Genomic DNA, 21,591 nt, shown 5'->3' on the forward strand with positions numbered 1-21,591 from the left:
CCCATATCACAGGTCCAGTACCATTTAAACGAGCTTCGAAACGTAATCGACAATAAACGGTGCTGTTACACTGTATTAGCCCAGTCCAGCCCATGCCATCCCTCCCCCAACTTCTCAATACAGAATCGGCGACGCACAGAAATACAGCACCACGGCCGTGGCGGCGGTCCACTTAATATCGGTCATGGTCTGCGCCTCGGCGGCTTCGAGCTCGCGCTTCGAGGGCTGTGGTGGTGCTGTGTGGTATTAGTGGGGTTGTAAGGAGGAGGGGATGGGTGACGGACCGCCGAACATGTTGTTGTGGGTTGAGTTGGAGAGGGTTGAGTTGGTGGTTTGGCGGTCGCGAAGATGACGTGGGTGAGTCTAGGTGTGGAAAATGTTCATGTTCATGATCATGTCGGGGTTTCGCGAGGGGAATGCCCGATGGAGGGTCACGTGGGGGCGCGTTTGTCTCGTCAGTTCGGCGTGTGGACTACCTAGGGTTTTTCACGTCGTGGTTCATCTGGTGGAATGTGGGTTTAGCACGCTAGGTACGTGGCAAGGCTTCATTTTCCACGTGCAGTATTTGGGGGAGTCTGTGTGCAACTAGTTCAGATGTCCAGTATTGTCCATGGCTCAATCTTCACGCTGGAATCTTTATCTGCGCTTCCAATATTACGATGGTGTTTCTTGGATGATTCCTCGATGTCCTGGGGGTGGTGAACAGTAGGATTGGCTTTAAAGCAACAGCAAATCTTCTCACTCGCTTGAATTCGTCCGTACGGGGCGGTAATTTAGGCAAATATCCGGAGGATAACATAGTGAACGCAAGGCCGAGCGTGGCTGAGCTACTGACGATATATCCTTCGGCCTTATAGCGAGAGATTTCGAATATCTAAAGGCTTAGCGGAATCTGGGATGTTTCTTTCCTCTTGGACACTCAACCATACAAGATTAAGATACAACAACACTCTTTCATCCAGAACGACTGACAAACAACGACGCTACAAAACCGCCATGACATGGAAACCGCTAAGAGCAAGACGTTATTTAACTCTACCCCTTGAAACATTGCAAACTTGGTTGTGGATGCTGAATATTCTTTTGCTAGGTACTTTTTTCTGGATCGCGTGGCTAGCATAACATGGTACCTACATCAATTGCCGACAGTAACTTTTGTGCGCGCTCCATATGTCCAAGATACATACAATATACTTTGTCTTGATATCAATCTTATTTCCAAATACTAGGCTACACTCAAGAGCTATTCGGCACGATTCACATCAAGCACCGGCCGTGGCATTTTATATCTTTTCGGTAGAGCGGTCTCGGTCCGACGACGTTCGCGACCGCGGCCCGAACAACTACACCAAAAAAGGACGACCAACTCTGTTTTGCCCCTTAGAGATCTAGTCCAGCTCCCACGAAAAGCAACAGCGTCGCATACCGGTCTTGGCCCAATACCGACCGTCAGCATGTCATAATCTGCGGCGAAAGACCCACCCGTTGATCGAAATCTGGAGCTATTGCTGGTTCGTCACAAGGGGCGGCCACTACGGCATCATCCATCACCAAATCTCCAGCTGACTTGGCGGATCTTGGGAATGATCGGCCTTGTCCACCCCCCAAAAAACAATGGCTTGGACGTGTTTCACAATCAGACGACGTGCACGCCACAGGTAAAGGGTGCAAGCTGACGTTCGCAGCTGTCCTTGCGGTTGCGGTTTCTTTGGCGATTGGCTTCGCCTAGGTAGGAGGATCGCCTCCCCTGTAGAAAGTAGATGCGGCAGGGCTGAGTAGATAGGCTTGTCAGCTTGTGGTGTTGTGTTGTATTTATATATCCTTCCTTGTGATCCCCAGCCTGGTGATCTGGGTTCTTCGACTCTTTCAAGGTCGCTTTCATTCACTCGTTTGACATCTTCCTTTTCTGCAAAAATGTTGGTTTCTTCTGTTATATTGGGTTTGTCTTCTTGCGCTTTTGCGCTCCACGGTCGTTCTCGTGCAGGTTATGGACGCGGATATGCATACGGTGCAGAGGAGCGAGAGGTTGTGAGCTCGAGTCTTGTTGCGTCGGAAACAGAGGGCGTGTATCCGGTATACACTCCTGCTCCTCCAGCTCCGAAACGAGCCTACAGCGTTGGTGCTTCTATCAGTATTGAAAACGACCATCCTGCCAATCCACCTTATCCCAACCTCAACGGTACTTTGACTCAAAGTCATGGCGCTTCTTCGCCTACCGGAATCCCTGGGTCTTCTTGCGCCCCGTACTGGCTTGAGAGCATCAAGCATCAAGGACTTGCGTCTTTCAACGCCAACCCAGAATCATACCAGGTCTTCAGGAATGTGAAGGACTTTGGCGCGAAAGGAGATGGAATTACCGATGACACGGCGGCCATCCAGCTTGCGATAAGTGAAGGGGATCGATGTACGCCCGGACAGTGCGAAAGCTCAACAACCACACCGGCTGTGGTGTACTTTCCACAGGGCACATACTTGATTTCCACCAGCATCATAAGTTACTACTACACTCAGGTTTGCTCACCGAAAGCCGTTTGAATAACGTAATCTGACTGACGCGATTAGATTATTGGTAATCCAAATTGTCTCCCTACTCTCCTTGCTTCTTCCAACTTCACTGGCTTAGGCTTGATTGATGGCTCCCCGTACCAGGGTTCTGGGCCGCGCGCTGGCAAGACTGGCTTTGGACCCACCAACACATTTTTCAGGCAGATTCGAAACCTTGTCCTCGATATGACAAACATCCCAGCTGACGTCTCTGCGACTGGTATCCATTGGCCGACAGCTCAGACGACAAGTCTGCAAAATATTGTTTTCGATATGAACGCTGAAAATAATACTCAGCATCAAGGCTTGTTTGTGGAAGAGGGCTCCGGAGGCTTCATGACGGATTTGGTCTTCTACGGCGGCATGTACGGCTTCAACGTTGGCAATCAGCAGTTCACAACACGCAACTTGACGTTCCACAACTGTGTAACTGCTATCAACCAGCTGTGGGACTGGGGCTGGACGTATAAGAGCGTCTCCATCAACAACTGCCAAGTTGGTCTGAACATGTCAGCCGGCGGCCCTTCAGCGGTCAACGTTGGATCCATCACCTTCCTGGACAGCGAGATCAACAACACGCCGATTGGAATTTCAACAGGCAGAACACCCGACTCCGAGCCTGCTGCTGCCGGAAGCTTGTACTTGGAGAACGTCAAGCTCAATAACGTTGGCGCTGCCGTAGTCGGACCTGAAGGGACGTATCTCGAGGGGGCATTCGGCTCTTCAGTCATCGATGCCTGGGCTGACGGCCACCGATACCTTCCCAACGGCCCGATCGAAGAGCGCGGACCCATTGCTCCCAGTAAACGGCCCGCTACCTTGCTCGACGCTACAGGGAAATACTACGAGCGCTCCAAGCCGCAGTACGGCTCTGTACCTTTGTCTGGATTCCTCAGCGCCAGAGATCTCGGTGCCAAGGGTGACGGCCACTCAGATGATACGCAGGCCTTGAACGATGCAATCTTGAAAGCTCAGGAGGAGGGCAAGATCCTGTTCGTCGATGCGGGTTACTATATAGTCACAGGTACCATCTACATTCCGCCCGGCTCCAAGGTTGTAGGCGAGGCGCTCTCGTCCGTCATCCTTGCAGCTGGCACGTACTTCAACGACATCGACAATCCCAAGGTCGTGGTGCAGATCGCCCAGCCCGGCGAGCAAGGCTCAATCGAGTGGTCGGACATGTTCGTCAGCACACAAGGCCAGCAAAAGGGCGCGATCCTCATTGAGTACAACCTCGCTTCCTACGGCGAGCCGGCTGGCATGTGGGATGTACACACGCGCATTGGCGGCTTCGCAGGCTCCAACTTGCAGACTGAGCAGTGTGAGAAGACTCCGGATGTTGAGACCACTGCTGACACGCTGGTCGAAGAGTGCATTGCTGCGTACATGTCTATGCATGTTACGAAGTTTGGCACCGGCTTGTACATGGAGAACAACTGGTTCTGGACTGCGGATCATGATCTCGACGACGCGAGGAATAATAATACGCAGATCACTATCTATGCTGGTAGGGGTCTTTATGTCGAGAGCCAGCGGGGTATGATCTGGTTGTAAGTATCCCATTTACCCTTATATATTGACTATTCACTGACGAACGCAGATACGGCACCGCCGTCGAGCACCACGTAAAATACGAATACCAGTTTGTCGAGTAAGTCCCACTCCACACACTCAGCCCAGCCCAACACCACGCATACTAACACCCCACCCAGCACCCGCGACATCTTCATGGGCCAAATCCAAACCGAAACAGCCTACTACCAGCCCAACCCCTCCGCCCTGCTCCCCTTCCCCCCCAACCCCACCCTCTCCGACCCCATCTTCACCCTCTCACCCAACAGCTCCATAAACGCCGCCTCAGGCTGGGGTCTCCGCATCGTGCGCTCCAACAACATCCTCGGCTACGGCGTCGGGCTCTACTCCTTCTTCGACAACTACAGCACGGCCTGCTCAGACGTGGGCGGCGGTGCGCGCTGCCAATCCCGCATCCTGAGTATCGAGGGCAGTCGCAATTCGTATGATGTTAATTTGTATAATTTGAATACTGTGGGGACTACGCATATGGTTACGAGGGATGGGGTGGATTTGGTGGCGAATACGGAGAATAATAGTACGTATGTGGATACGGTTAATGTTTTTCGGATTGGGAGCTTTGGGCTTTGAGGGGGGTGTTGGGGGAGTGGGAAGGAAGATGGGGATTTCGTTTGTTGGTTTCATATGTTGATGTAGATTTCTAGGTGGCGTTTTTTCTTCTTCTGGGGCATCTGGGAGTACGCTCCTAGGTTGGTAGACGGCATATATTCAAACCTAGTATTTATTTTTCCAATACTGTTTCGCAGTGGACAACACTATGTCAAGTGAACGTTGTGGGGAGGTCAAACGACGCTAGGTTTTTAGTACCGAGGTGCGGGACCTCGCGTCTCCAACAACGCGTCTGGGACTCGAATCATCACGACAAGCAATCACACTTTTCCTTGCAGACAACAAGACACACACCCAAAAATGCTGACCCTCCCATTAATAGCTCCCCGAGCAGTAAGCCACCCAATTGCCCTCGCACAAACAACCAAATCAACAAACCCCCCCCTCGAGACAAACCCCCAACACGATACCAAACAAAGCCACCGTCCCACTAACACCCCCCCAGGACGCCTCCCTCTGGCCCTCACACCACCTCTTCCACGCGCCCCCAGACGCCGAACCCTCCCCACACTCCCCACCCAACACGCACACCAACGCCCCCCAGCGGCACGCACACCACTCGCACCACGCACGCGCCACAACAGCATTCCTGCACTCGCTCACACACGATGAAAACACAATCGACCAGCGCAAGCAAAACGTGCGCCGCTTCGGGTCCGGGTGGCTGCGGCCCCCCGGCGTGGCCAAGACGCTGCAGGCGCTGCGCGACGAGGAGCTGGAGAAGGAGGAGCAGGAGATGATGGCGCGGCGCGAGCAGGTCATGCTTGATCTGGCGGCGGCGCAGCAGGAGGCTGCGAATGAGCAGCAGCGGGTTGCTGGGGAGGAGAGGGATGGAGATGGTGCCGGGGAGGGGGGTGAGGAGGGGGAGAGGGATTTGGACGACTCGGTGCCCGAGGCGGCGTCTTTGTCGGATTCTGCGTCAGCCAGCGGGTCTGCGTCTGATGACGATGATGATGATGATTCCGACACCGCAGGCGGTAGCGACGACGACGAGGAACAAGAAACCGCCAGCCAAACAGCCTCCGCCTCCATAACCGGCACCGACACCTCCGTCCCCTTCAACGAAGACTCCTTCATAGAAGGCAGCATCCTCGAAGCAGAAGTCTCCCACATGCTCGAAATGGAAGAAGCAGAAATCGCAGGCGTCTTGCAAGACGAGCGCGACCTCGACGACTCCATCCCCGAAGCCGGCGAGTACGAGCACACAGACTCCGAGCTCGAACCAGACACAGACAGCGAGGTCGATATCAGCGGCTTATCGTCTGCACGTCGCCGGCCCCCGCGCCGCCGCTCAAGCGCCCTGCGCAGTCGTCGCAGCTCCGGACTGGCATCGCGCCGCTCCTCCGGTTTACCCCCCGCGCCTACATCTACGAGACGTGCGTCTGGCTTACATGCCACCGTGACGGCGGGCGCGAGGCGGAGCTCCGGGCTGCCTGCGGGTATGATGGGCGTTTATGCTACGGCGGGCACGCTGGATCTGGGTGCTAGTCTGGGCCATGGGCGCAGTAGCTTTGGGATGGATGGGAGTAGTCTTCTTGATGGGAGTTCGTTCCTTAGGAGTTCGCCTGCTGCGACGGCGGCGAGGGTTAGTCTTAGGGAGAGGTTTTTGAATTCGACGACGGAGGGGGGGACGAGGGGTGGGAGGGGGAGGAGGGAGTAGGCAGTGGGAAGAGGTGTTGTGAAGTGTTATACCCCTTGTTCGAGGGCGGATTGTGGAGGGCACTCAAAACCTGAGCGCAGTCTGTCTGTCTGTATCGATACGAAATATCAGTATCATCACCAAGTACCGTCATGTCCAACACATAGATAACGCAAAACGTCAAAGATCCAAGCCATGCATAAATTACTCTCCACCCCCTCTTGTACGCGCTCGCTCGCTCTGGTATCCCTCGACGCCAACGTTCCAACCTGCCCCAAACATCCAGAATCGTTTCATTTACATATCGCACTCTCACCGCTTAGCAGGCCTCTGCTCCTTAGCCGTCTCCCACTCATCATACTCCTGCTTCGTATCATCGATCCACTTAGACAAATGACTGAGCTGCCTATCATAGTCTCTCAGAAGCTATACACACATTAGCTCAGCACAGCAACAAGTATCTTACAGTAAACAAAATGGGGGTAGAAAAGCATACCTTATCCAGCGCCTTCTGATCATCTTCCGAGAGCAGTTCCCCATTCTGCTGTTTCTCCAGCGTCTTGCCCAGTTTCTCCGTCTCGTCCTGCAGGATACGCGCACGCTCACGCACACCCGACATGCGAGCCCAGATCTCCTCCTGGCGGCCGCCAAGAACAGGGTCGAAAGTTTTCTTCTCAAGGTCGAAGAGTTTCTTCTTCAACTCTTCCTCCTGCTGGTCCATGACGTAGCCGCGGTTGCGCAGGATCTGGACTTTTGTAGCGAGGGCGAGGGTGCGCTGGGTGAAGACGACGTGTTTGCGCTTGGCTTCTGTGATGCGCGAGGCGACGTTTAGCTCGTGCGTGTCTTTGAGCACGGAGAGGCAGTTGTTGATTTCGTGGAGGCGGGTGCGGAGCGCGGTGACGGCGAGCTGCTGTTGGCGGATGCGTTCGGCGACTTGTTCGAAGCCGCGGGCGAGGACGGGTATGGCGCCTGCGCTGGGCTTTTTGGATAGGGCTTCTTCCCATTTCCGCTCGTCTTCGCCGGGGGAGGGCCCGTAGAAGGGGGCTTCTTCGGGTTTGACGGCGTTGTAGAAGTAGTGCTGGAAGACGCACTCTGGGTTCTGGGGATCCCATTTGTTGTTTAGGACCCGTATCTGCTCGACGACCGACTTCTCTCCTATTCGGTTGTTAGTGTTGTTGGGCGGGATGCGCTGATATACGTACGGTGGCCGCTTGCCGATGAACCTGCATAAGGTGCAGCCGAGGATTGTCGCAGTTGCGGGAGCCCTTCGCGCTGTTGCTGGATGCTCTGCGCCTGGACGGGGTTCAATATGGGCGCTGGCTGCAGCGACGATCCGAACAGGCTGTTGCTAAAGTTCGGCTGTTGTTGCTGTTGCTGCTGCTGCTGCTGCTGCTGCTGTTGCTGCTGTTGCTGTTGTTGTTGAGGTTGCCCAAACAGACTCCCGCCAGCATTGGGCTGCTGCTGTTGCTGCTGCTGGGGCTGGCCGAACAAGCTCGAGCCTGTGTTCTGCTGTTGCGCACCGCCAAACCCGCTGTTCTGTTGCTGTGGGGCGACCGACGAGCCAAAAAGAGAGGGTTGTGAGCCCGTCTGCTGTGGTTGTTGTTGTTGCTGCGACTGCCCAAACAGCCCCCCAGCTGGCGCCGTTGTGCTTCCAAATAGCGTGCCCGTCTTCTTCTCTCCGCCTCCCAAATTCCCAAAGCTGAACGACATGTCGACGTGTGACCGCTAGTAATGACCAACCACCTCTTGTATCAGGTGTCGACAGCGGTGGCTGCGAACGGAGAGCTTCACAGCTGTTTTGCTGTTGGACGCGCTCCAACACGTGAAGGAGAAATGTCGAGGGAGTGGACGCGATGGCACTGCTAATACCCAGCGCAGATGCCTTGCATGTCGATGTCGATGTCGATGAAGGAGAGGCTTTTGTGGTTTGCGCAGAGTGTTTTGGCGACGCGCAGAGACGTGTTTTGCTGCACGAGGCTTTGTCGATTGTCGAAAGCTCCAACCTCCGCCAGCCAATCACGGCTTCAGGGACATGTTAGTCAGCATCGCGACTTCCTCAGTGACGACCGTCTCAACTACATTCACTTTGGGAGCAGTTCGCCCGCCATTGGCACTCCACACTCACCATGTCGTCGCGCCAGCCCAGGTACATGCCTCCTGCTCGTCACCTGACTGCGCCTCCAGGCTAATCCGGCGCAGATTCAACCAGCAAGCCCTCATCGACACGACCCCTCTGCCCGACGACATCCCCAAGGTCAAGGAGCTTGGAGCCAGTTCTGCGCCCCTCCTCAGCGCCTCCTTCTTCATCGGCGCCCGCTGCAAGGCCTACAACGATGACTACATGATGTGCAAGACCGAGGCCAATGGCCGGGGCGAGCTCGACTGCATGAAGGAGGGCCGCAAGGTGACCAGATGTGCCGCTAGCGTGTGAGAGCACCCGGAAGGCGCCATGGAGGAAGGACGTGACTGACGCATGCGGTAGGATCAAGGACATCAACGAGAACTGCCTGGACCAGTTCCGCACCCACTGGCAATGCCTCGAGAACCACAACCAGCAGCTCTGGAACTGCAGGTCCGAGGAGCGGAGGTTGAACAAGTGCGTATTCGAGAAGCTGGTACGACTGCCCTCACGCCCAGTATATGTTGTGTCTGGCTGACTGTTTTAGAAACTGGAAAAGACGATACCAGATGCGCCCAAAGGCGACACACCCGTCCATCTGCGGGCGCGCAACATTTTTTCTACTCACTGAGCTTGTACATATATCGTTCAGGACAAGAAATTCAATACTTCATTTCAAAGAGCATTTTCTGCGTCTTGTGGCTGATTTGTTGGCAGAATGTGAAGAACCGGACAGTATGTCACACCATCAGTCGATGATACTTGAAGAAATGTGTCCCGCAACCACTTTCCATGTCAAGACCCGTGTGAGTTACGGAATATTCGTGACTGTCTGCTTTTGATCACACATGTCATTGTAGTTTTTGATTTCTCTCTTTATACTTCTTTTGCTGCTCTTCTCCCCGTCGATTTGCTCGTTATCAAGTCCAGTCACCAAATTGATTAATTGCTGGGGCTTCCACACTTCCTGCGAAGTGCTGCACCATCACGGAAACATTCTCTCCGAGCTTGAGAATGAGCTCTAGCTTCGAAATGAGTGTCGCGACCGTATCGACCAATCCATTAGGTAACTGCGACAGCCAACCCAATAATCATTCCGACACGTTCTGCAATGCCCACGACAACTATACCACCGCTGGTGATGAACTCTCCAACAAGAGTCTGCCCTTTCCAGACCTGGTCGAGGTTCCAACACTCCAACCTCCCCCCCGAAAATCGCCACGGAGTGCCTCCACAGACTCACCCACTCTAGTCCCCAGCTCCCCACCATCTCCCACATCCCTCCCCAACACACCAATCCAATGGACAACCGCCGACCTAAGTCCTCACCCCATCATCCCACCCCCCACCCCCCACTAACACAACCCAGTATACCTAACCTCCCTCCTCCACCCCACCGCCCTCCTAACAAACACCCTCCTCTTCTCCCCCCCTCTCGACTCCCACCCCACCCACCTCCGCCTCTACACCACCATCCCCCGCCCCCCATCAGCCATCGCAAAACTCCTCCCCACAAGCATCACCCGTCCCCACTTCCGCCGCGTCCTATTCGCCGAATCAGAAAAATGCCCCTCCGCCGCCTCCGCGCGCGCTTCGCTCGCACACGCTCTCCTCGCGGATGAGTGGCACGCCGCGTACATGCTCGCTACATACGACGTCCTAGCTATACTCTACAGCACACCCCTCCTATTACTGACCAGCATACACCGCGGCATGCTGTACATGCTCGCCGTCTCGGACGCGGAGTGGCACGCTCGCCTGATACATTTGCGCGGCGGGGTGATCGGGCCTGGCGGCGCTGTGGACTGGAGCGGTGGTGCGGAGGCGGGTGTGGACGGGAGTTGTGGGGTCGAAGCTAGATTGGAGCTTTTTCTGCTGGAGAGCGGGAGGACGGAGATCGAGGGGTGGGTGGGGAAGGTTGGAGTAGCGGTTGGGTTGTCTGGCGGGGAGAGGGTGGCGTGCGGGGTTGTGTATGGGGATGCGGCGGCGTTTTTGGGGAGGGTGGTTGGGGGGTGTGGGTAGGGGTTGTTGGGGGGGGTGTGGGATGAGTGTTGGGGGAGGGAGTCTGGGGTCTGTATGCGAGGGTGGGAGAAGATGGGTTGAGAGTGGGGCGCTGGATGGATGGATGGATGGACTTATTCTTTTCTCAGCTATGTACATGCAATCGATGAACTCTAACTACTGCATCCTAATTTCCCACATACTTCAATGGTGCAGTGCACGAGACTAGCACGTGGAAACGAAGTTGTGGGTGAAAGGCTATACATCCCACCTATGTTGTCTGAGAGTAAACAGTAAGCCATCTCCCACGACCTTACTCTAACAAACAAACGAGTCACGTATAAGAACACAACATCAGAGGTAGATAAACAGACCATCACTCCGGACTAGAAAAATCATCTACACCACCCACCCCATCACCGTCCTCCACCTCTCCGCGCAACAATCGTACACGGCTCATCCCCATACCAACTCCTCAGCCCAGGCGCCCCCAGCACACCCCCCTGCAGCAAACTCTGCGTATCGCTCCTCGCCCTCTTCCCCTCCTCCCCGCCGCCGACCGGGCTCACAACCTCCACCTCATCGACCGTAGCCCCGATCTCAAACGTCCCGCTACATAGCGCCACAATACCGAGTTCCGACTCGACCGTCTGCCCAGGCTGAATAACAGGCAACTTGCGCTGCAAAACGCCCGTCCACGAGAAACGTTTATCGAGGTCGAGCGCGATATTATGCGGCAGGCCGGCGAGGTGGGGCTGTAGTCTCAGGAGGAGGGAGAGCGGGTTCGGGCTGCGATTGTGGATCGAGGTTTTGAGCGTGAGGAAAGTGTCGATGTTGATTTCGAATTTCGCGCGGCCGAGTTGGCGGACGGGTGTGCTGGTGTCGTCAGCTGGGTGGTCGGGCACTAGGTGTGTGTCTATCTTGATGTCGTCGAGCTTCACGGCTTCGACCATGCGCGGCGTGAGGTGCATGCTGCGCAGCTCGATGGCGCCGGTGCGGTTGTTGCTTTCTTCGGTCCAGGTACCGTGCACGAGCTGCAGGAGCGAGTCGCGGTACCAGAATGCTTCTCTTGTGGCGCGCTCTGTTTCGGGGGAGATTTTGCTTGTGCTGACGACGAATTGGCGCTGGTTGGCTGGGTTGAGCGAGGGGATGGTTGCGTGCGGGTTTGGGAGGTAGATTTTGGGAATCACGACGACGACTCGATTGACGTGGCCTGGTTGGATTACTTCGTGTACTGCATGAGTGTTGTCAGGTGACTCGTTTTGTTCGTTGTTGTCGGTTGGTGGTGGTCGGACTTGGAGTGAGACGGATAGCGGGTTGGGCCAGGAGTTGCGGAAATCCAGGAGTAACATGCAATATTCGTCGACTTGCCCTTGCTTGGGTATGAGTTGGAGAAAGGACTCGGACAACGCGGATGATTGCGTTCCCGATACAGGCTCATTGCCGTCTAAGCCGGCTCCAGCGCGCCGTTCCTGATTGTGCCACGAGATATCACCTGACAATGGTAGGATATCTGGGCGCTGGAGCTGCACACTGGCGTTCACTGTGATAGAGATTGGGACGAACACCTGCCGGGTAGAAAACTGGTCGCTGACCTCGGAGCGTCGCTTGCCAAGGTTAGCATAGTCGATCTGTATGGATGCTTCAGTCAGACGAGTTCGCCCAACAACCTCGATGGCAAAGTCCATCTCTGCACCTGGTGCAATGCTGATCGATTCTTCCCCTTCGTTTCTACACCAGCGTAGAGATGGAAAGTGTGCTAGTTGCACTTCCAACTCATGAAGCTCGGCAGCTGAGATGCCCTTCTCCGAGGTAGCTGCTTGAACAGACGCTGTTGCAGAGTCCTGGAAGGAAATATGAACAAAGTCGACTGCTGTGATTTGCGACGTGTTCTTCACGGTTACCGTGAACCGTTTCTTCTCGCCTTCAAGAACCATGAGCGCGGACTGGGGTAATGACACCTTTGTCACAACGATTACAGGCTGATCAGGTATGACATTAAACGTTAACGACTCTGGAGTAGGCGCAGTATCCGCCTTTCGAGATGTTGACGGGACGGCTGTCGAAGGCCGAGAAGCTGGTGCCCCCAGACATGCTTTCAGACCAATCTTCTTCATCTTTGGCTCCCGCGTTGGCTTCCAAGGCTGCGGGAAGATGGGGAAGAGTCGTTCTCGACAGCCAACGACCTTGACGTGACATCCAATAATCTCCAGTTTACCAGATGAAAGCGCCCTGCCTGCGATTTGGAACTTCTGGGTTCGGTAAGGACCCAGGATGAAATGCTCTTCCAAGGCGACAAATTCGACACCTTTCGCGGCAATCCTCAGCGAATCCACCCCTAGTTCGAAGTCGTAGGGATTTTGCAGAGCGATGACAAAGCGATACTTTTCGTTGGCCACGAGTACAGTCTCCGTAGTATCTGCTTCTGGCCTTTTCAGCCAGGGGTTATGAATGAAAGGCCCAGCGTTTCCTGAGGTTGTTGATTGTAGCTCGGCAGGACGGTGATGGGTCAATCGAAGCTTCTCCGGCTCCTCCAATATAAACAACCCGCGGACCAGAAAATCGTCCCAATACTCTGTCTCGACATTCTGCAGGCCAAGCTTTTTTGCTGCGGTAACAGTCCGAGAGACATTTGAGAACAGTCTGACCTGTTCTTCTCGCAACAACGACACAAACACATCCGTGCTGTTTGACTTTGGCGCTGTTCCAGGCCCTGCTATCCGGAGTATCAGTGCTGTAAAATGAAGGATTCCGTTGAAATTTGGAAGGGCTTCGCAAAAGTTAAGACACATCCGCAATACATCTAGCTTTAACTGGAGACTTCCGAAAGCCCTCATCGACGAAATCGTCAGGATGTCCTCAACCACATCCTGGCTGGTTTCGTTTTTGGTCATTCTGTTACCTCCGATTGGGCTCTCAAGCAGAGACTGCTTCGAGTTCGGAATCCCGTATATTCGGCCAAGTAGGCCTAGAAACTCGTCAATACCATTTTCGGCCTCGCCTTCGCGTGATTTGAGCGAACCAGCACCGGAAGAGTTTCCGCTGGCCACATTGAGAGCGGCCAACCCAGCAGCAGGGTGTACGCCCATCTCTGCTGCACCCACCTTCCTAGCTTGAACAAGACCTGGGATAAGTGAGGTGATGAACTCTCTCATCACGATGGCTTTTTTTCTTTGCAACCCCAAAGATGTCAGCACGGAAGCAATGCCTGACAGGATCATGACTCGATCGGTAGGGCTGATTCCAGACGTCTCGACCGGTCCTGGTAGAGCACGAAAGAGCATTCCAGCAATGTCATTCCGCGTGGGGTTTACGCTGAGCCGTGGAACAGAGAGCCGGGGCTTCTGCCTGTATGGAGTATTTAGAACAAGGTGTCGGAGCGCATCGTCATCGAGATGGCCAGCCGACAGGTTGATTGCAGAGAGAAGCTTGGAGAAGCGTATGACACATTCAGAGAATGCCAGAGGCGGCATCGATTCCCCTGCAAAGTTCGCTGCTCGGGTATAAATGTTTAATATCATGTTGACAAGATCAGGTAGAAGCGAGTTCAGGCTCTCGAGAGCGGCTTCGAGATGGGCGGGCCTGGCAGGAGCGGATAGGTTAGCATTGCTGTTTGATGGCGTGTGCTGAGGCGATTTGCTGTTTGCCAGTTTATCGGACATTGGGTAACATATTGAAGGTATCTGACAGTATCAACATCGGACTCTATAAGACTGTAGATACTACCAACCTGGAACTCCACACCCGACCATGCACATAACGTTAAGCAGACCATGATGTTCTCGAGGGCTTTGGCATGCCACAAGTGATCACTATAGGCACGGGCTTTTGTCGCGCCTTCGATGAGTTCCCTGAGAGCTTCGTGCCATTGTCCTGCAAGCATGTATAGTGTTCCGATCACGATACTGACCCGACCACGGCCTTTGTTCCGTGCCCGCTCACCAACACCTCCAGAACCAAATCCGTGAATGGAAACTCTTTCAGAACCCCGATCTTTTGATGTTGAACCTGACTTTGATGAATTACTGCTCGTTCGTTGCAAACTATTCGTCGCGTTTACGCCGGGTATTTCATCAAACGTGGTAGGTGGTGTACGCGCTCCCTGCGTAGTAGATGTGGCAACTCTTGGATCTTCTGTCGTCAATGCGTCTCCTGGAGCAGATGAGAGTACAGGCATGGACATGCGGTGAATGTCCCTATGATCGCCTGTCTCCGGCGATTCTGGTCTGCTGGTGGTCGGCACTTGGGAATTGCGCCGCGAAAATTGTGAAGTAGCGGATTCCTGATTAGCCCAGCTGGGAACATACCCTGCGTTGCCGCTTTGTGATGCAGGTGAAGCAATAGTGGGAAGTGCTTGATACGACCTCGCCAGCGTGGTCATCTCTGCCAGAAGAGTCGCAGTAAGGTCGCACATGAACGTCTTCATCGTCGTGGTCTTGAGCTGAGACTTGGGAGGAATCAACACCGTCTCCTCAGGCAAGCTATGGTGTCGTGCCTGGGCCGCATAATCAAACATCATAAAGCTGTGTAGGTAGGCTCTGGGAAATTGCTCTCTTAAATCTTTCACGGCAGACTGGACAGCAATCGCATGTTCGTCTTCAGGCGCAGGCTCGCCAGTTGCGCTATCTGAAGTGGCGCCTGGTGTACGAGACGGTTCCAGCCATGCATACTCAGTAGCATCTCCGATGCCAATGATCAGAAGCGGTTCTCTGAACTGTTCAAATGGTGACAGTGATAAGTGAGAAGCCGGGGAAAGTGATGTTGAGAGATCATACAGGAGCGTTCCGCTAGGATATGCTAGAGGAGAGAACATATCTACTCAATGCCAGAATCAGCAAATGTCGTGGTTGGAAACGTCCTTTGAAGGGTCCGTACTCCTATCAGGCCTAGGATCAGGGCTAACATCTCCCAGGCGAACTAAAGACTGCTGTTGCAGAAAGTCGACAAAGGCAAGAAAACGAGAGCGCTTGATGCGTCCAACAGGGACAAGGTGCGCCTTTATACGGGCAGGCGCAATGAAGTCCATCTTGAAGCAGGGAGAGCGACGTGGTTGATATTGTAGGAGCTGAGTCGAGCTTGTGTTGAGGTGATGAAGCGCAGTCGGAACAACCTGATCTCCGAGTAGAATTGCATTTACATCTGCATCTAATCGTTCCTATGGGTAGATTCTATCGAGAGGATGACTCTGCAGGACGGTGATGCATGCTGTCGATGAGAACGACCGGCCTTAATGTCGCTAGCTGAATCCTTAGAAGGCGGTCAATGGCCGATCTCACAGGCTTGGCAGCCGCTACTTCGGCTCTAGTCTTGAGACAACACGTGCATGCTTCGCGTATCAAACTTGTTGACATCGAACGCTCCTTTGGAATTCGCATCAAGTGTTCCTGCGCCTGCAATTTTTAGCCATATCTTTACTTGAATTACAGATCTATACGGTGACTTTGTAATATCGCTGATCTCACCTTCTCGTCGTTTCTGTGGGCAGCTTCGCCACCCTGTCTGTACCAGTGCTGAACACCAAAAACTCTGGGTCATTGAATTTACATCGACAATCCTTTCACTCTCGTCACATATTAATCTCAACGCATACGGATGATTCTGGCCAAAACCCCTGACTTTTGACATTCCTTCAACCTTCAACCTGGAATCCGGGACACATCACGACTTATCAGCCACATTCGCCACAACCTCATCTTCAACATCAAGCTAAGAATCCGAAACCGTAACAGTCCACCATGGCCGCAATAGATTTTGCGCGGTTGCGCAACCAAACAATGGCCGATGGCCTAGACAGCGAGGTCACAGTCAATACAAGGTCGTTGATTGATAAGGTTTTGGCGCGGTATTCTAGTGAACACACAACTCTACGAGAATTAATTCAAAATGCTGCCGACGCCAAAGCCGACACTGTGGTAATAAGACTTGAGACGGATCCTTCTCTGAACATACCTACGCCACAAGGTACAGATGACTCGATCCTGTTGAAACACATCATCCAGCACCATACTCTCAAACGACTGATAGTCACCAACAATGGCCAACCGTTTACAGCCGCAGATTGGAGCCGACTAAAAAGTATTGCGGACGGAAATCCAGACGAGACGAAGATCGGGGCGTTTGGTGTTGGCTTCTACTCAGTCTTCGCTGACTGTGACGAACCTTTTGTTGTCTCTGGCGACAGAACGATGGCGTTCTATTGGAAAGGGAACACTCTGTCTACAAAGGTCGCCAACGTCCCAGCCGAGCACGCAACATCAGACACAATGTTCTCCCTGGATTATCGGCAAGCCAATCCGGCGTCACCATCATACAATCCTTCGAAGTTACCCAACATACCGACATTATGCCAGTTTTTGGCGACCAGTTTGACCTTCGTTGGGCTCAGCAAGATTGAACTTCATGTGGACGATCACGTAGTGGCGTCCCTCACTAAAAAGATTTCACCGCCTGAAGACGTTCGAGTGCCTGGGACTCTGAAGACAGAAACTGAAGGCGGGCTGATGCGCGTCACGCACGTCACACGTCAGCATTCTCAAATAGATGCCGAGTGGTTGAACGTCATTGCATCTGCTCAGAATCCACCGAAGAGACCTTCAGAGTTGGTGCAGCAGGAAGTTCGCAATGCGGGGACTTCATTGAAAAGCTTTTTCTCCAGATTCTCGAATCCAGTTCCACAAGCCCCATCGAGGGCTCCGAAGCCGCAGTTGGCTGAGAGGATCAGCGTTAGCGAAGATATAGCGGGAGAGTCAAAGGGCACGATATTCCTGCAAGTCTGCACAATCGAAGTCGCCACGCGCGTGTCCCGCAATTTTGCAGCGGAGATCGAGCGGGCGACGAAGAAGGCACCACCAAAAACAACAAAAATCGCTCTGTTGACATCGCCATATCAAGAGTCTTCGACAAGTCTTTCAACAGGATCAGGGAGCACAGCAGAGCTGGCCTCGAAGATCTTCGCGGAGGTGTTACCAACAAAGGCCGGTCGTATTTTCATCGGATTTCCTACCGCGCAGACGACCGGCTTCCTTGCTCACATCAGCGCTCCGTCACTCATCCCAACGGTCGAACGAGAAAACGTTGATATGAATGCCCGATTCATCTCCACATGGAACATTGAACTACTGCGTGTAGCTGGACTGGCATGTCGGATTACCTACGTCTCTGAGATGGCAGACATTCAGGCACGCGTCGGAAAAGAGTCTGTTGACTCTTTAGTTCCCAGAGCGATCTACACCTTCAAGCAATACACTGCGAACGCGTCTCATCCTTCCACATCCTTAGGAGAGAAGATTGACGAAGCATTCTGGAGCTGCTCTAAGGAACGCTCCATCGATATACTCTCTACGAAGGGAGTCATGGCAAGCAAGCATGTGCGCATGCCGGCGGAAACTTTGAGTTTTCTGGGAGAAGTTCCAATGGTGCCTCAAGAATTAGCCAACGGGGCCGTCGACTTCATGCTCAATCTTCACAACCGAGGGTTCATTTCGGAACTCACGATGCAAGACATCCGCAAGGGCCTTGAGTCTCGTGCGTTGAATGAGGATGAGCTGTGTGAGTTCTTGAAATGGTGTGGCTCCAAGCTTGAGAGTAATGAAATCGATATTCCCGGCGCGCGTAGTCTTTTCGAGAATACGGTTGCGAACATCGACGTGCAGCCTGACAAGAACTCTGGGAAGATTCTCGCTCTAGGAGACATCGATACATATGTCAACCCAGCCAGGATCACGCCTAGTCTACCATTGCCCCCAAGTACAATCCCTTTTGTCTTTACGAAGGGCATGTCGATCAAGCAGCTGCAAATGTTCGCCTGGATAGAGTTGTCCATGGTTCGATGGCTTCGGCATATGACGACACAACCCCAGCTTGAAGAATTTACGACGTCTGAGACGCTCGCTTCTGCGGTGCTTACTTTGGCATCGAAATGCTGGGAACAATTGGATACAACTTCCAAAGATACTGTAGTCAAGATTTTGACACCTCACGCCATTATGCCGACCAAAATGGGAATGCGCCGTCCACAAGAGTCCTACTTCCCCACGGTGAAACTGTTCGACGACCTGCCGACTGTCCAACCGTTTGCTGGATCCAAAGACAAGTTCCTACTTGCGCTGGGAGTCAGAAAGACCATTGACCTACCTATGGTGTTCGATAGAATGCGAAACCGTGATACCGCGCAACCCTCAGAGAAAGCGTCTTGGAACCATGTCGACCTGATCCGATACTTTGCATCTGTGATGCAGGAGATCCCCAGGAACGACCTTTACCGGTTGCGCGATACACCATTCCTGCCGGGAGAAGGTGGACCCATTGAGCAAGGACAACTGTTCAAGGCTTCCGAACTTTATGCTCCTGACCCAGCTATACTTACTTTGGGATTGACCCAAATCAAAATACCCTTTGAGTTCAAGGCTACCTCGCGTGAAGGTGTACTGCTACTGGCTCTTGGCTTGAAGCTGTGGCCTACATCTATGACTATCGCGAAGATTTTGCATCGCGCTGGGCAATCAAATGACAAACACCTCTACAATCTGACCATGGATTACTTCCTGCAGAACCACTACAGACACAGCTATGCCTCGGAGACGGCACAATTTGCTGCGCTGGCCATTCCAATCTTGCCTACGGACCAAGTCCCTTTCCCTGCACTAGTAGGGCCATTTCAATGCTACACGAACGAAAATGCAGCTTGTTTTGGATTTGCGATTCTCAGAAAGGATCTCCACGCTCATGCTGAAAAGTTTGGAGTTCAACGTGATCCCAACATCGCGCCGTGTGTGCAGTACCTGATGAAGGCGCCTCCAAAGACCAAGGTAGATGCGGAGATACAATTCGGCTATCTTGCGTCTCGTGCGACCGACCTCGAACAAAATCGTGGCTTGATTGGCAGCCTCTCATCAGCCAACATCGTACCTGTATTCCGGAAGTACTATCTCGATCCCACATGCAGTGGTTTTGAAGATCGAACGAAGCGCCAGACGGGCAAGACGGAGTATCGCGTTCATCACTTTGATCCACCCGAGCATGTCTTTGTTGGTCGCGATCAAGAGTACAAAGGTATTCTTGATTACGTTCAGTATGGTCCCGAGGCGACTGCATTTCTCTTGAAAGTTGGAGCAAAGCACGAGCCAAGCATACACGACCTGGCGGCCTTGCTGGCGAAGAACCCCGCTCGGTTCCTTAACACAATTGGACAAGACAAATACCTCGACCTGCTTAGAAAGCTGGCCGATCACGCAGGTAACCTGTGGAAAGACAAGGAACTGGTGCAGACGCTGCTTGCGTCAAGAATACTCCTGGGCTATCGGGACATCAAGGAGGATACCAAGAAATCAGAGGGGGACGAGGATGACTTTGATGACTTGGACGAGCCTGGTGTGCACCGAGAATGGTCCCTCAACCAGGCTCGTGAGATTGTCATCATCGACAACGTCAACTTCCTGACCAGATTTCGGGACTACATCATTGCGGCGCCTCAGGAGGAGCTGCTTGAAGAGTTTTACGCTCGTTTCGGCGTTCAGAAGGTATCGGATCTCGTCAAGACAGAGCAGCGAATTGGCACAGTAGCTCGTGATCAGACTCCTGCGCAACATCTGCGGAAGGATATTCTGGAGCGCGTCCGACTTTTCCTCCACGAGTATGAGCGCGACGCTTCGTCAAATGCTGTAAAGGCCGATGCAAAGTGGCTCAACTCAAATTTGACTGTACACTGTGTGTCTGATATCGGGATTCGCTACTCGCTTGCAGAGCGGAACGTCGCTACGACGGTGAAGAAAACGGCAGTCATCCTCAAGGTACGGAGTACAGGACACGTATTGAGTATCACACCAAAGTACGATTTGTACGAAGTCTCCAGCGAGCTTATCCGCCTCCTGATCCGACGGCCCAAGCAAAACGACGCAATCGCTCTGGAGCGAATCTTGACCGAACCGCTCCGACGGCTGCAACAAAAGGGCATCAACGTGGAGCGTATTCTGCGCAAACGAGAGCACGAGGCGCGTATAGCCCAGCAGCAAGAACTCGAACGCGAGTACGAAGAGAAACAGCACGCAGCCGAAGAAGCCAAATCAGGCGTCGTCAAAGCCATAGAGCCCCCCAAAGCGCCCGAGACACCAGAGAAAGGAGCCAGCATGCCCGGCGCCTTCGGCAGCCCAGAAAACACCATGGAGCTTGCCAACAATCCCCGCAACGAAGACAAGAGCCTGATCAACAACTGGGCCAAGAAACTCGGCTTCAAAACCGCTCCCACTGCACCTGCCCCTGGCGGCACAGATGGCCCTCAGATTAGCCGCGACATCCAGGCCACGAAATCAAACATCCAAAACGCTATCAACGAGTGCAGACCAACCGGCATGCAGAACATCAACACAAAGCACCACCAGGACCCCACCGAGCTCGACAGAGGCGGCTACTGCAACGGCGAGCAGTGGGAGAACCTACATAAAGCCTTCTCCGTGCCCTACGCCGGCCGGCACGTCGACATCTACTACGGGCGCGACGAGTCCGCACCGCTCGACACACTGCACTCGCACCTCTCCGCCTTCCTCCCGCTCGTCTTCGGCCTGACGGCCATCTTCGCCGTGAATCCCGCAGCGGTGAACATCTTCCTCGACCGCAAGTCCAACACCGTCGCGTTCAATCTGAGCGGCAGTCTATTCTTCAACTTGGCGTGGTTCATGGCGCTGCATTCCGAGGGGTGGGGCACCAAGGAGGGCAGGCTTAGGGCGTTGGATAGCTGGTTCTTCACGTTTTGCCATGAGTTAGCGCATAATCTCGTCAGCGATCATAATGCGCGGCATAGTTGGTATCAGCAGCAGATTGCTATTGAGTTTAGTCAGGAGTATCGTAGGAGTTTGGAGGTTGCTACGATGGGGATGGCGGGTTAGATTGGGGGGTTAGATTAGATTGGCGGGAAGATGGGTTGTTTCGGCGTCTTGATTGGGAGGAGGAACCGTTGTTTTGTTTTATTTTATATCGCATGTAGATCAATTTATCATCAGAGAGGTTGTAACTCGTTGATCGAAGTTTTTTCTCTCGTGAACCAGGGTTGAGGGAACCAGATTTCCGCAACGGCTGCCTGCTTGGGCTTTTT

At 53.5% G+C, this 21,591-nt stretch overlaps 7 protein-coding genes across 7 annotated transcripts; 5 read left to right on the top strand and 2 right to left on the bottom strand.

Moving 5' to 3' along the window:
* Nucleotides 1-1,914: 1,914 nt before the first annotated feature.
* P153DRAFT_292141 (glycoside hydrolase family 55 protein) lies at nt 1,915-4,707 on the top strand (the record flags this gene model as incomplete). Its single annotated transcript, XM_033663819.1, has 4 exons — nt 1,915-2,511; nt 2,563-4,094; nt 4,145-4,195; nt 4,257-4,707. The coding sequence occupies 4 exons, from the start codon at nt 1,915-1,917 to the stop codon at nt 4,705-4,707; spliced, it is 2,631 nt and encodes an 876-aa protein (XP_033523373.1).
* Nucleotides 4,708-4,979: 272 nt separating this feature from the next.
* Nucleotides 4,980-6,406, top strand: P153DRAFT_397186 (uncharacterized protein; the record flags this gene model as incomplete). The annotated part of the gene is made up of 2 exons (XM_033671539.1): nt 4,980-5,079; nt 5,192-6,406. The coding sequence occupies exons 1-2, from the start codon at nt 5,047-5,049 to the stop codon at nt 6,404-6,406; spliced, it is 1,248 nt and encodes a 415-aa protein (XP_033523374.1). The 5' UTR covers nt 4,980-5,046.
* Nucleotides 6,407-6,434: 28 nt separating this feature from the next.
* Nucleotides 6,435-8,345, bottom strand: P153DRAFT_341378 (uncharacterized protein). Its single transcript, XM_033665920.1, has 3 exons — nt 7,588-8,345; nt 6,882-7,540; nt 6,435-6,811 (listed from the first exon to the last, which is right to left on the bottom strand). Exons 1-3 carry the CDS (start codon nt 8,093-8,095, stop codon nt 6,698-6,700), a joined length of 1,281 nt encoding a protein of 426 aa, XP_033523375.1. The 5' UTR covers nt 8,096-8,345; the 3' UTR covers nt 6,435-6,697.
* Nucleotides 8,346-8,511: 166 nt separating this feature from the next.
* On the top strand, nt 8,512-9,135 carry P153DRAFT_376305 (NADH-ubiquinone oxidoreductase-like protein 20.8 kDa subunit; the record flags this gene model as incomplete). The annotated part of the gene is made up of 4 exons (XM_033669650.1): nt 8,512-8,531; nt 8,585-8,812; nt 8,868-9,000; nt 9,052-9,135. The coding sequence occupies 4 exons, from the start codon at nt 8,512-8,514 to the stop codon at nt 9,133-9,135; spliced, it is 465 nt and encodes a 154-aa protein (XP_033523376.1).
* A 401-nt stretch (nt 9,136-9,536) lies between these two features.
* Nucleotides 9,537-10,526, top strand: P153DRAFT_386183 (uncharacterized protein; the record flags this gene model as incomplete). The annotated part of the gene is made up of 2 exons (XM_033670506.1): nt 9,537-9,825; nt 9,874-10,526. 2 exons carry the CDS (start codon nt 9,537-9,539, stop codon nt 10,524-10,526), a joined length of 942 nt encoding a protein of 313 aa, XP_033523377.1.
* A 395-nt stretch (nt 10,527-10,921) lies between these two features.
* Nucleotides 10,922-15,318, bottom strand: P153DRAFT_357465 (uncharacterized protein; the record flags this gene model as incomplete). The annotated part of the gene is made up of 2 exons (XM_033666734.1): nt 10,922-14,188; nt 14,236-15,318. The coding sequence occupies 2 exons, from the start codon at nt 15,316-15,318 to the stop codon at nt 10,922-10,924; spliced, it is 4,350 nt and encodes a 1,449-aa protein (XP_033523378.1).
* A 554-nt stretch (nt 15,319-15,872) lies between these two features.
* P153DRAFT_367274 (uncharacterized protein) lies at nt 15,873-21,503 on the top strand. The gene has a single exon (XM_033668230.1). The coding sequence runs from the start codon at nt 16,241-16,243 to the stop codon at nt 21,383-21,385; it is 5,145 nt and encodes a 1,714-aa protein (XP_033523379.1). The 5' UTR covers nt 15,873-16,240; the 3' UTR covers nt 21,386-21,503.
* The last annotated feature ends 88 nt before the right edge of the window (nt 21,504-21,591 follow it).

The sequence above is a fragment of the Dothidotthia symphoricarpi genome, assembly GCF_010015815.1.
Source record: "Dothidotthia symphoricarpi CBS 119687 unplaced genomic scaffold P153scaffold_11, whole genome shotgun sequence".
NCBI classification, from domain to species: Eukaryota; Fungi; Ascomycota; class Dothideomycetes; order Pleosporales; family Dothidotthiaceae; genus Dothidotthia; species Dothidotthia symphoricarpi.

What these genes read in the sequence shown, in the direction of transcription:
- P153DRAFT_341378 (XM_033665920.1), bottom strand. Translation starts at nt 8,095, where the DNA reads ATGTCGTTCAGCTTTGGGAATTTGGGAGGCGGAGAGAAGAAGACGGGC. An exon ending in TTCATCGGCAAGCGGCCACC is followed by an intron (nt 7,541 to 7,587) that starts GTACGTATATCA and finishes ACAACCGAATAG; the next exon opens with GAGAGAAGTCGGTCGTCGAG. An exon ending in ATCAGAAGGCGCTGGATAAG is followed by an intron (nt 6,812 to 6,881) that starts GTATGCTTTTCT and finishes ATGTGTGTATAG; the next exon opens with CTTCTGAGAGACTATGATAG.
- P153DRAFT_367274 (XM_033668230.1), top strand. Translation starts at nt 16,241, where the DNA reads ATGGCCGCAATAGATTTTGCGCGGTTGCGCAACCAAACAATGGCCGAT.